The sequence below is a fragment of the Equus quagga genome, chromosome 8 (assembly GCF_021613505.1).
Source record: "Equus quagga isolate Etosha38 chromosome 8, UCLA_HA_Equagga_1.0, whole genome shotgun sequence".
Classification (NCBI taxonomy): Eukaryota; Metazoa; Chordata; class Mammalia; order Perissodactyla; family Equidae; genus Equus; species Equus quagga.
This window is the reverse complement of record NC_060274.1, coordinates 2,204,461-2,217,532: the sequence shown is the minus strand read 5'-3', so window position 1 is coordinate 2,217,532 and position 13,072 is coordinate 2,204,461. Positions and strand designations below refer to the sequence as shown.

General features: G+C 53.8%; 1 protein-coding gene across 2 annotated transcripts in view; it reads left to right on the top strand.

Moving 5' to 3' along the window:
- KIF25 (kinesin family member 25) overlaps positions 1-11,778 on the top strand; it is a 53,508-nt gene extending 41,730 nt beyond the window's left edge. For both annotated transcript variants that reach the window (XM_046669051.1, XM_046669052.1), the window contains 6 exons: positions 539-688; positions 6,075-6,251; positions 7,586-7,737; positions 9,188-9,388; positions 9,831-9,986; positions 11,573-11,778. In XM_046669051.1, the coding sequence (XP_046525007.1) occupies positions 539-688; positions 6,075-6,251; positions 7,586-7,737; positions 9,188-9,388; positions 9,831-9,986; positions 11,573-11,727 (991 nt within the window). In that variant the 3' untranslated portion in view covers positions 11,728-11,778. The remainder of the gene's footprint in view (positions 1-538; positions 689-6,074; positions 6,252-7,585; positions 7,738-9,187; positions 9,389-9,830; positions 9,987-11,572) is intronic.
- Positions 11,779-13,072: the final 1,294 nt, after the last annotated feature.

Genomic DNA, 13,072 nt, shown 5'->3' with positions numbered 1-13,072 from the left:
AGTGCTAGCAGTCACATATGTAATGGGGAAAAATGTTTTGAGAACATAAAAGAAAATATGCAAACTCTCGTATCATTTCATGCACGTTACAGCAAGCCTGGTTTTACGAAAATGAGTTACATGAGGCCACTCCCATGCTGTGCTGAAAATTAGAGCGAATGAAATTCAGGAGGGCCTTGCTCAGGTTGGAATCCTCATGAAGACGGTGAGTGATGGCACAGGGGACCCGCCATGGTCTCCCAGGAGGAAACATCGAAGCGCCAGGGAGAAACAGGGTCGATGAGGTGCATGGTGTGTGGGTAAATGGGAAGATGATTGACTCCACCATTGGGCAACCACATAGCAACAGGGAGGGAAAATGCAAAAATCGGGTGTAGTTATACGAAAGCCTGATGCATAAGGAATGGAGTGACAGAGGACAACACGGTGCAGTTCATTGAAACTTCTCATCCGAGTGACATTTCTTCTCGGAATCCAGTCACGGCAGTAGCCCCAATGCCTGTTGTGCTGCTGTACTAAGATCCTTCTTGAATTTTAGGTACAATGTTTGCATCATGGCTTACGGACAGACAGGAAGTGGGAAGAGCTACACCATGATGGGCCCGCATTCCAGAAAGGAGCCTGTCCTGCCGGTGGAATCTCAGGGTGACTTGGGAATCATTCCCAGAGCTGCCGAAGAGCTCTTCAGGTACTGGAGGGCCAGGGCCGCCATGCAGGGGGTGTGGGCGGTGGGCAGGAATGAACCGACGTGAAGGAAGGTTCCTGTTCGCCGAGGGTCACACCTAATCCTCTTAGAACTCCTTCAAAACTACCGAGTGTCTACACACTCTGGGCATTCTCACCACAAATGCTAGAAATTCTTTTGATTCGCTTACATTGAAACTCTCTGGTCAAGGCAAAGCTTCTTGAGAGAGATCCCTAGTTGGACAATTCCCCTGGTCAAGGGAGGGCGGAGGATGGGGTCCTTCTGTTCTAGAATGGGAAGCAGGCAGAGGGGAAACCCCTGTTGTTTTTCCTTGCCCTCTGCTGCCACAGGAGGAGTAGATGCTTCTGGTTCTCTTCTCAGGAGTTGCAGCGAATTGGATGTGTGGAAGTGTTTCCCGTTCCATCAACACGTCCCAGACGAGACCCTGTGACACAGTCATGATTTCACCAATATGGTCACGATTTCACCAATACGGTTACTCCTAGAAAAAAAGTAGTGACAAGTTGCCCTCAGCAGCCCTAGTTAGCAAGGACTCCCAGAATAGTGCGTGGTCCTGACATTCCACCCTGTTGGCTTGGTCATTGACCTTCCCTGCCTTTGGAGAGCCACTTTGCAAGAAATTCATTGTCGCTTTTTGCGCACGGCCTTGTAAGAGCCGCGGGCTTCCTCTTCCTCTGCGGCCGCACGTCGCACATTCCCGAGGAAAGCGTCAGCTCCTTGAGAGAAGAGGCCTCCCAGCAGCAGAATGCAGTGGGGCCAGCTGACCTCCTGTGCTCCTAACCCCCTGAAATTCCATTTTTGTCTCTATATTTCCTTGTGTAGTCCTTCCACGTCTTAAAATCCAGGCCAGACAGAGACATAAGAGCTCCCACAGCAGCCTGATGTTTCACTGCCTCTCCAAACCAATATTCTTTAAATGTCAGTGCGCGTGAGCAGGTGTATTTATGAATGGACTTCTGCTGGCTATGCCAGAAAAGAACTTGGCAAAGTGTTCCCCAGTTTTCTGGAGTTCTTTTGTGATTTTCAGAATCAGACCATATCCTAGGAGATCACACCTGTCAAGAGTGGGGAGGTTGTGCCGCAGTAACAACCATTCTGAAAATCCCGGTGGCCACGAGGCCAGCGAGGGGCCCTGCTCATGGTGGCCGCTCAGAGCGTGTGCTTGTGCGTTGTTGGAGACGGGGGATGTGGTTGGGGACGGAGGCCAGCCCTGGTGACTCTGCCTGGCGGGGACACATCGGCCCTGCCCTCGTTTCATTGGCCCAAGAAGGCCGGTGGCCACGTCTGAGTTCAGCGGGGCGCGCCGGGGAGTGGGTGGGACTTATGTGTATGGTAGCGCAGCCAACTCAGCTCACATGGAGAGGGTCTCAGTTCAGGTCGCAAAGACCTCGTTCTGGGGACCCTGCACTACGTCCAGTGTCGGTTCAGTTCCAGAGCCTGAGAGTTAAAGGGGAGTCACAGAAGTTCTCAGCGGAGCCCGGCTGGTGCCGCCCAGGAGCCTCGTCTGTTCCCTCCCGAGGGAGTCCTTGCCGGACAGCAGCCACGTCGGCTGGAAGCGAAGCGACGGCCACGTTAGAATACGGCAGAACCACAGCAGCGTGTAGCTTTCCTGGGCGTCACTTGGAAAGAGGGACACCGGGAATTTCCGGGAGCCGGTGAGAGGCTCTTGCAGGGGTTCCGGGCGGGGAGAAGCTGCCATTCTAGCCTCGTCCGGTGCTCACCGAGCCTTCCGGATCTCTCATCAAGTCGTCTTCACTTTCTCACTGACTCAGCATTTTGAAAGTGCCCGCCCCGTGCACGATCTGGGCTAATAACTCCCACAGCAGCCCGAATCAGTGGAGGGAAGCCGTATGGACGCCACAAATCATTAAACCATCGGCCAGTAACTCTTCTTCCTGCTAACCAAGCTTCCAAGGCGGAGAAACAGGGAGTTGGGGCGATACAAAGGCCAAGAACTCAAGTCAGAAACGCTGGAGAGGTGCTGGCCCCGTGGCCCAGTGGTTAAGTTTGTGCACTCCGCTTTGGGCCTGGGGTTTGCTGGTTCAGATCCTGGGTGTGGACCCAGACACCATGCCATGCTATGGTGGCATCCCACATAGAAGAACTAGAAGGACTTACAACTAGCTATGTCCTGGGGCTTTGGAGAGGAAAAAAAAGAGGAAGATTGGCAACAGATTTTAGCTCATGGCCAATCTTCCTCACCAAAAAAAAAAAAAGAAAGAAAGAAAGAGAAACGCTTGACAATAGTGGGGAGTTCAGAGAATCCTTCACTGCATTTCACACAACTGCTTTCTCCTTGTCATGTGATGGGGACCCCAGGAGTCAGGCAGAGTCTTGATTGGTGGGCGGGGTGTGACGGACTGTTAGCTTGAAGCGGGTGTGGTTCATTTAACGGGCCCTGTTTCGGTTTGGTTCTGGAGCGGATCCGTGAGGACGGCAAACAGACCGTAAAGGACCAGAAACCCGCGTGACTCAGGGGAGAACTGTAGCTGCTTAAAAATTCCAGAGAAGAAGATCAGTTAGGAAAGCATTTGGACTCTCAGAACTATCTAGAAATGGAATAAACAGCTTCACCAAGAGTGAAATCGCATCACTGACAAGTGCTTGAGTTACCTTGTTTCTAAAGTGGGGTTTTTTTTTGTTTGGGGGGGAAGATTAGCCCTGAACTAACATCCGCTGCCAATCCTTCTCTTTTTTTTTTTGCTGAGGAAGACTGGCCCTGAGCTCACATCTGTGCTCATCTTCCTCTACTTTATATGTGGGACACCTGCCACAGCATGGCTTGTTGAGCAGTGCCATGTCTGCACCTGGGATCCGAACCAGTGAACCCTGGGCTGCCGAAGCAGAATGTGCAAACTTAACTGCTGTGCCACCGGGCCGGCCCCCTAAAGTGGGTGTTTAATGTTGTGAGTCTTGGGTGTGAAATTATAACTTAAATGGTTCCAGGTGTCCTGCAGAGCACATGGTTCAGCGCATTCACATCCTCCAGAAAGAGGTTTGAATCTCTGCCCTCTGACCTAGTGGCCACGGGCGAGGCTGGCCTCCCTGCGCCCCGCTGTCAGCGTTTGCAAGGAGAATAATAGTCCAAACACGGAGTATTTTCTGCCTCTTCGTTTTCCAATCACAAGTGGACAAGGTCGGGAAAGGACCGCCTTCAGCCACGTTGCGGGTGAGTTTGGGTGTCCCTAACGCAAAATGCAAACAGTCCGACTGCACCAAATAGAGAACCGGGACGACCTCGATCACTGACGTCCGAGTGGGTGAACGTGGACCTTTTACCTGAGAAATGTCACTCTTACATTGCTGAGCTTACCAAAGGACGGCGTCCCCCTGCCATTTTAAATACAAGAAAATGCCCTCTGGGGATGCTCTCTGCCGGACATCCTCTCCTCCCGCCTTCTGAACCTGGTTGCTGACACCACTTCCTTCTCGACTGATCTCAGCTGTCGTTCTTATCGACAGAATTGACGAGGTTTTTCTACCTGCCAGGCACCGTCGAAGGCACAAGGAATACAAAAATGCCAGGTGGTAATTTTCTGCCCTCAAAGCCTAGAACGGAGACACAGGAGGACACGTCGGGAATAGATGGACAGGACAGAAAGTGGCCGAGGGGACTGGAGGGGGCACTCGGGGAGGGCCCTGCGGGGTGTTTGCCCACCGCCCCCTCCTGCGGTGCCTCTGGGCTCAGCGCGCATCCTTGCTCATCTCATGGGAGCCCGTGCATCTTCTTAGAGAAAACGTGTCACACGACATCAGAATTGTTTGTTCACGTGTGTGTCTTCTCCACCGAACCCTTTGCTTCTTCGAGGCAGCCTGAAGCCCAGTTTTCAACACTGTTTGCAGAATCCAGCCAACGACTGAGTAAACACTGTGGGACAAATGAGTCAGTGCATTCATGAACCAAGTACTTAAATCTTTCAAATTAGCTCCCTGGTGTTGCGAGAATGAGAAATTTCTAACTCGGGTTTTGTGACACTCAGAGATACGACCCGTCCTACAAGGGGACGGAGCCAAGGCCGAGGTCAGGTCTGCGTGTGCGAGGCGCCTTTTTCTCTGATGTGTGGAGGGGAGAGGACTTAAATCTCTAAATTATCCCCCCTGGTTTTCTGCTTTCCAGATGCTGCCTCTTAGATATGCTCAGCAAACCACAAGGCTCAGGAGAATCCAAATCTGAGCTCTTTGCCAACAATTATTTCTACCAGACAATTTAACTTATTTTTCTTTCCTTTTGGTCTTTTTACTTTTCTCAATTGTTTGTCACTAGGAAACGTTAATTGACGATTTTATTCGGCGCTCTCTTGGCGACCTGGATAGAAAGCTCGCTCTGGCCATGCTTGAATAGGGCACAGCCAGGCTGTGTTTCCCCTTAAGCACGAACAGCATGCTCCCGGGCTGGACGTGCGGCCCAGCTCTCGGAATATCTTCATGGGCAGGAAAAGCACACGGTCAAAATCAGATTGGTCGTCCCGTGCGAGGTGAGAGACGCAAAAAGTCCAGAAGACAAAACGAAGGCTCGTTGGGTCTGTGATCATTGGTGACCAGGTTGTGTGGGGAGTTTCGTCAAAGGGACGGAGCGGGGGCGGGCGGGGAGGGAAGGGAGGCCGCGAACCCCGCCTTACTGCTCCCTTCCTCCTTGGAGTGGATTATGGGGTTTTTCTCTAAGTGTGTAACTATCTTTATTTTTAAACTTGGCTACAGTCAGCACGTAGCACTTTAAAAGATGAAACAAAAGAAGATGCGTAGCTGCTTTTCTAAGAGCCTGGGTAGGCTTTCCGGGGGTCACAGGCAGGGCTTGGTTCGAAGGCACTCTACGAGTGGAACCGAGTAGAGAACTCGGGACCCAATCTTCCTTGAAACAGAATAAATATGAAAATAAACAAACGGCATTACTGGGAAGTGCTGAACGTCCTCATGTCTCTGCAGCTTGCTTTGGGCTTCCGTGTAGCAACAAAACTAGGGCATGGGAACTTCTGAATCAAGGCTCTGCGTCCTTCATGCTTCTTTACCTCGTGTGTTTACAATCCCAAGGGTACCGAAGACTGAAATAGTTGATTTGGATATAACTCAGATAAAATAAGTGTGTTCCCAAGATAGTTATTTATGTACAATTTATTTATTTTTATTTTTTTGGTGAGGAAGATTGGCCCTGAGCTAACATCTGTGCCAATCTTCTTCTATTTTGTATGTGGGACATGAGCCATCTTGATGTTGGCAAGATGCTGCCCTGCGCTCATGGCCCATGAGCTCCGCTGAGCGTTTTCTAGGACTGTGACCATCCCAGGCTGAAAGTCATTCTTTCACCGCTTTCTTTAAGGGGTTACCTAAGTTCCTCTGATGCTTTTGCCGCTTGTCCCTCCCCCTCCCCCAGGCTCATTTCAGAAAATCCATCAAGGAGCCCGAAGGTTGTAGTGTCCGTAGTGGAAGTTTATAATAACGACATTTTCGACCTTCTGGCCAAAGACAGTTGTGCGGTGACATCTGGGGTCAAGCGTGAGGTGCTGACAACGAAGGCGGGAAAGAAGGAGATCCCTTCGCTGACCTACGAGTGAGTGCTCCGTGTGCCCCACCAGCAGGTGCTGGGCTTCTGTGAGCCGTGCGGACCCTCTCGAGGGCTCAGAAGGACCAGCGGGGTCGGCCAATTCGACGCTTTTATCCATGAAATGGCTTCTTGTGTTGTCTAGTGCTTAGAATGCGTTGCACGATTTTCACTTTGCTTTAGGAATCACCTTTTATCCATCACAATTAAACATATGAATGAATTAATCTTTTAAAATATCTTCACTGAGAGTTGTGGGGCAGGTTTTATCCCCATCTTGCAGGCGAGGGAACAGGCTTGGAGAAGTAAGTAACTTGCCAGGGTCGCTCAGGGAAGTATTGACATCTTCGAGTTCCACGTGTAAATATCGATATTTTGTAGAACCCAACAATGAAGCATCTTGTAAAAGAGAAAAGCTCCTTATATGAATAAACCTTCTCCTCACAGTCATGTGTGTCTTAAATGCACGCCTGTGTGTCAGGCTTGCTCACAGTGGGGATCCATGTGACCTGACCCCACAGAGAGGAGAACGTCAGGATGGGGCTGCCTAGGATCTCAAAGTTGCTAAGACAAGGTCTGCAAGTTACTTTTTTTTTTTTGGTGAGCAAGATTGGCCCTGAGCTAACATCTGTTGTCAATCTTCCCCTTTTTGCTTGAGGAAGATTATCACTGAGCTAACATCTGTGCCAATCCTTCTCCATTTTGTATGTGGGACGCAGCCACAGCATGGCTTGATGAGCAGTGTGTAGGTCCATGCCCAGGGTCCAAACCTGCGAACTCAAGGCCACCAAAGTGGAGGGTGCGAGCTCAACCACTGCCCCAACGGGCCGGCCCCTGCAAGTTATTTTTAACCTCTGAAAGAGCCTAAAGGAAATTATACATTTAAGCCGTAAGTTTGCACAAGATAACCCAAACTTTCAGCTTTGGCCTAATAACCTGTGATCAAAATATTATCTCCTGCAGATCAAAGGTTCTGATCAGCTGTCATATCTCATTAATTAAAATAGGGAAATCGACTTTTACCTCATAAATTCTATTTGATAGACAAAATATTTTAAAACGTTGGCGTCCTCGAGGATAAAATAAATGAGAGAATGCTCGGTGTTGAAAAGGTGGGGTGATTATTTCACGGCAAAGCAGTTAGAGATACAGAGTCAGTTGGGCGTCATAAAAGTCAGAAGTTTGATGTGTTATGTTTTGTTTTGTCCAAGATTTGCTACTCTCTTAGTCTGTCTAAGGGGGGTCTGTGGCTGAAGGGCATGAGAGGTTGGCCTACAGGCAGAGGGGCAGTCCCCCCATCACACTGGGCCTTGGTGCCTCTAACGCCTGTCACAATCTGCCAGGTCCGTCCACAGCACAGAGGAGTTCCTGATGCTCGTGGATGGCCGCCTGCGGCTCAGGGCGAAGCATGCCACCCTTGTGCACGCCGACTCGTCCAGGTCTCACCTGATAATAACGGTGACTCTGACCACCGCCCCCTCCTGGGACAGCCCCGGTGAGTGGCCCCTGGTGCCTGGCCAGTGGCATATAATAGAATCCATGTCAGAAGGAAAAGGCAGTGTGCCTGCAGGATCCGAGGCATCGCACAGACCCCGAGGGTGGGGACTGCACCCACATCCTTGGAGGATCCAGAACCCAAACCCAGGAGGCTGCAGGGCTCCCAGGCAGAGAAGAGAGGAGATTGGATGTGGGAGGGAGGAAAATGCTTTATCAAATAAGACACAACACAGGAAAACAACAGGGCACATTTGTCACGAGGAATATGCTGCGTTCATCATAAATGACTCTAAAAATGTGATTTCGGTTTAGAAAGTTACAAACCAGTATAAACGGATTCCAGCCATATAAGAAAAGTCATGCACGTGTTCCGAGGGTCTGTTTGTCCTCCTTAGTCAGTAAAGTCCGGGGCAGCATACGTAGGATCACCTGTAGGGCCTGTGGAAACACAGATGCCACCCCCGCAATGGGAACTGTAGGGCCGGGATGGGGCCCGAGGATCTGCGTGTCTGCAAGTGCACGGTGCCAGAGCCCACGCTTGGAGGACGGCTCGTCCAGGGCCCCAGCTTCCTACTGCAGTAACAAAGAAGCCCAGATCTTAATGGGTTCACACTAGAAAGTCATTTCTCACTCAGGTCACAGGCCAGCATGGGTTGGATGCTCCTGACCCATCTGGTCACGAGGCCACTTGAAGCGTGTGGCCTCCAATGTGTCCCAGGCAAGGGAGGAGCGAGGAAGAGGCCACACACGGGTTACTAACCACCTCGCCAGCCCAGAACTCACCCTAACCAGTCCCGGGACCAACCCGCAGGGCATGTCCCATTTAGGCAGCCCAGACTGTTCAGGCCGCAAAGCCAGTATCCACAGATGACAAGGCCAGCCTCTTACAGGTGGTGGGGACCAGAGCTGTTTTTATGTTCTTTTTAAAATTTTACTTATGTGCATTTTCTATATTTTCCACAGTGAGTATACACTCTTTAGGTTTTTAAAAAAATCTTTCTCGGAGTCCTGTTTAGGAATAACCCACGACGAGACCGACACATACATGGAAATGAAGAGCACTTGTCAGGATTCCTGTGGAGGGGCATCAGACAGAAGCTGTAGAATTTAAGGGCTGGTCGATGTTCCCGCCTGGGATTTTCATTACTGTCATTACCAACCTTTCCAAGAAACCTCATTCGATTTCCTTGGGCCCAATCAGTCATTAGTTGAACTTTCAACAGTGAAAAATGCTTTCTTCTTCCTCCTCTTTCACATTTTGCCCAGAGAAACCATCACTGTTCTCTGGCCCTTTTCCTGTCCGTACTTGAGAGCATGTCACGAACCAGCCGGTTCTCCCGCTGTGTGGGGAGCATCCTTTGGGGTCATGTTGGAAGTTGCTCAGCACCAAGGGGCGCTCTGGGGCGCTTCATGGAGTGTCCTTCTCCCACTTGTCACTCTCCTTGCAGCCGACCGGCAGTCAGATGTGTCACTGCTCAAGGAGCCTGACTGCCCCTCGCCCCGGCAGCCGGCCACGGGGAGAAGGCACAGCGCTGCCCACCAAGCCTCATCCTGGTCCCCGGGGGCCGTGCCTGAGGGCCCCGCTGGACACATGGAGCAGGTGCTCGCCAAGCTGCAGCTGGTGGACCTGGCGGGCAGCGAGTGTGCCGGTGAGCCACGGCTGGGGCCCAGGGCGTGAGGCCTTTCCCCAGGATGAACTGGGGAAGTGGGGTCCTGACGGAGCCCACTGTGAGCAGGCCACTGGGGGAAGTCCTCAGCATGGCCTATTCCCACAGATGGTCTTTAAATCCGTGTCACTTCTTTACGGGCTGCTGTCTCACCACTGCCCCCATACATGTCAACCCCAACACGCTCTTCTCGCTCTGCGCCAAGAGGAGCCTCAGCCCCCAGCAAGAACTTCCTTGTCCGTGGCCTGGCCCCGTGGGTGGTCCAAGAAGGATGGGAATGTGATAGAGGGTCTCACAAGCTCAGCCATGCAGAGCGCGCTTGCCCGGAGAAGTCGGTTCCACGTGTCTGCTTCATTTCTGGAAGTCGCCCAAGAATTTGGTGCAAATCCTAACCCCGTGTGGCTGGGTCTTGGCACTTTCCCAGGCGTGTCTGGAGTGACAGGAGCAGCCCTGAGGGAGACATCGTTTATCAACCGGAGCCTGGCGGCCCTGGCTGACGTCCTGGGGGCCCTGTCGGAGCACAGAGGCCACGTCCCGTACCGGAACAGCAAGCTCACCCACTTACTCCAGGATGTTCTCGGTAATTCGGTGCCCCCAGAAGGAGAAACTGCTGTCCCCCTGCTCTGGGGGGAGCTCGCTCCTCCTGGCCACACCTCCTCTGGGGGCTTCCTGGCTCGCTGGGTCACCATTGTCCCTTCCTTGATATTTCTAGCACTGTCATTAGCACCTGCACACTTCCCCGTTCTCCTGTGTTGTCCCACACTGGGGTTGGCTTGTTTACTAGGCGCATGACAGCCCCTCCAGTTCGGTCCCAAGTCCCTCACAGGGTGGATTCTATGCCCTCTCTCTCATCCTGTTGGACGCAGTGGCCGTAAGTTGTGGGGACTCCGCTGAGCTCGTGTGGACATTTGCAGTGGCTGGGCCCTCACACTGTATCCACATGGTTGTGCCACATGCTGGTTGCAGGTGCCAGAAACCCAGGTGGCCCTCAGGGGCACAGGCAGCCTGCAGAGAGGCGGACTCATCAGGCTATGGGTTGGGGTTTGAGGGGGTACAATAGTGTCACCCCTTTCCTCTCACTCTGAAACTCTTGAACTCCCAAGTTCTGAGCCAATGAGAGGAAGGCGGACAGAAGAGCGCTGGTCCGCCCGAGGCGGCTCCACCTGGCAGGCGGGTTCCTGATGCTGAGCTTTGCAGTCAGACTTTCCCCAAGGCGGCCCTGGGCCAGCTCAGGCCACCTGTGCGCCCGGGGGCTCCAGAACCAGCAGATCAGGGAGCCCCCCCGAGGGCGGGCAGGGTGGGCGTGCCCAGGGTCTCCTACCCAATATGCCCACCAGTCAAGTGGCTTTTCCTTCCTTGGGAGTCTTGGGTCCTAGGAGGCTGGTGGGCTCCTCCCCACCACGGGAAACACACGGGGTGGGGCTAGCGTGCACTGGCCGAGCTGCCCCTCATCTGGGATAACCACAGCAGAATGTTCTGGGCTCTGTGTCTCTCATCTCGGGGTCTCTCTCTTTCACTGCAAACAGACCTTCTGCAAAGGATGAGAAAGGAGTTGTTCCCGGTTTCACATTTTGTGCCTTCTGCCTGTCAGAGGCCCCCTGCTGCCCTGATCCACAGGGTCTCTCAGCCTGGGGCTGCTTACCTAACAAAGGAGGGAGGGAGAGGGGTGGTGGGAGGGTGGCTAAAGGATGGACCAGGCCAGGGCATCGCAGGAGCCCTCTGCGCTTACCTCTCAGGGCTGTGCTCTCCTTTCTCCTTCTCCCCTCCTCGGCTCCCCTTTCTTCTCCTCCTCTTCCTCTTTGGTTTTCCTTCCTTATGCGGAGGCGGAGGCGCAGCCTCACTGTTGGGCCTTAAAAGCAGAGGAAGAGGCCAGTCGGTCCCCTGGGGGAGAAGCCCTGTGTTTCTCCCAGGTCCTGCCAGGCTGGGGGAGCACAGGGTCCCCAGGCCGCCTGCGTCGCCCTCCCCTGCTCCTCCCCCTCCCCAGGTCACTGTCTCCTAACCTCCCAGGGGCCTCGGAGGGAGGCTGTGGTGCTCCCGGTGCTGGCGGGGAGCTGGGGGTACCCTGGGGGCCAGGCCGGCGCTCCTGCCTGGGGCTCCACGCTGTTTGAGATGCCATATTTTCCCCTGGAATTCTCCCATCTGCGTGTTGTACTTCCTCTTTAACAGGAGGCGACGCGAAGTTACTGGTGATCCTGTGCGTGTCCCCATGCCGGAAGCACGCGGCAGAGACCCTGCAGAGCCTGGGGTTCGGGACCCGGGCGCGGCAGGTCCAGCGAGGCCCGGCTCGGGCAGGCCGCGTGGCCCCCAGAAGGCCCAGGTGACAGAGGGGAGGACGGCTGGGCGTGTCCCTGGGCTTCCCTCTTGCCTGAAACGTGTTTCCTCTCATCACTTTATCATGCACGTGCCCTCAAAATAAACTTGTTGAGTTTGAACTTCATAAACCTGTTTTTTTCTGAGGGAACAGGATGAACGTTGACGGGAGCTCAGGAAAAGTCAGGACAGATCGTCAAAGCAGCTGGAGTTCCCAGGACAAGGCAGGGGAGGAGGGACCTCCTTTGGGGACAGAGAACCGGGGGCACAGGGAGGTCCCCAGGGGGAGGGGGCTCCTCAGGGAGGAACAGAAGGAGCTCTGCCATCTGCAGTGGAGCCAAGGGGCCGCAGGAGCAGGCTCTGCCCGTTCTCTCACGTGGCACAGACCAGACGGGGGTGCCAGGAGCTGAGCACAGACGTGGGCTCTCTTGGTGGCCCTGTGTCCCCAGACAAATTACTCACCGCGAAGCCCCATTATGTCATCTGTAAAGAAGCTGCCATGAGCTGTGAAGTGCATGCAAACACACCCAGAAGAGCAGATGCCTCTGGATTATTATTGCTCGTCCTAAATACCCCCGTCTAGGCCACTTGCTGTCTAAGCTGACTGATGTCCCAGAGCTGGGCAGGACGAGTGACACGTGGTAGGACTGTGGGCTCTTAGCCTTGGGGGGGTCTGTGGGCAGAATGCCGGGGCTCTGGGGGGATCAGAGGAGGAAAGCAATGCACCTGCCTTCCATGGACCGTCCACTGAACCCCAGCAGCTGCGAATGTGGGAAACAAACCCCGTGGGTATTACTGCCCATGACACTGACGGCCGGCACAGACACGGTCCGGCCTCCTGGAGATGAGGACAGCGTCTCCACCATCGCCAGGGACTCTGGCTGCGTGTGTTCATGAGGAAGTGCCATTTCAGTCTGTCATGACATTAACCTAGTAATGGCATTTCCTGTGGTTTTAAGCTGCCCTGAGAAGCACCCGCAGCTCCACCAGGCTGCAGAGGGGCTGGCCACAAGAGGGACGGGCGTGTCTCCAGTCAGCATAGTCCTTGGGGGACGGGCAGGTGAGTTTGGAGGGCTTTGGCTGCTTAGCGCATCCCTGGGGCCAGCACAGCCATCTCTGCCCCCCAGGAAGAGGCTGTGCCTGCATGGCAGGGGGAGTGAGTGGGGGACCCTAAAAGACCCGCAAATGTGGGGGATTCCCCGAGAGAGGACCTCACACAGAAGGCACTGCCCCAGGTTCCAGTAACCCCGGTCAGTGAGGCCTGGCCCCTTGGCTCAGCCAGCTCAGGGAGAGGAGGACCAGCAAGTAACAGAGGAGTGCACAGGGTGAAGGAGCTGCACCCCCCCACCCCCCCAC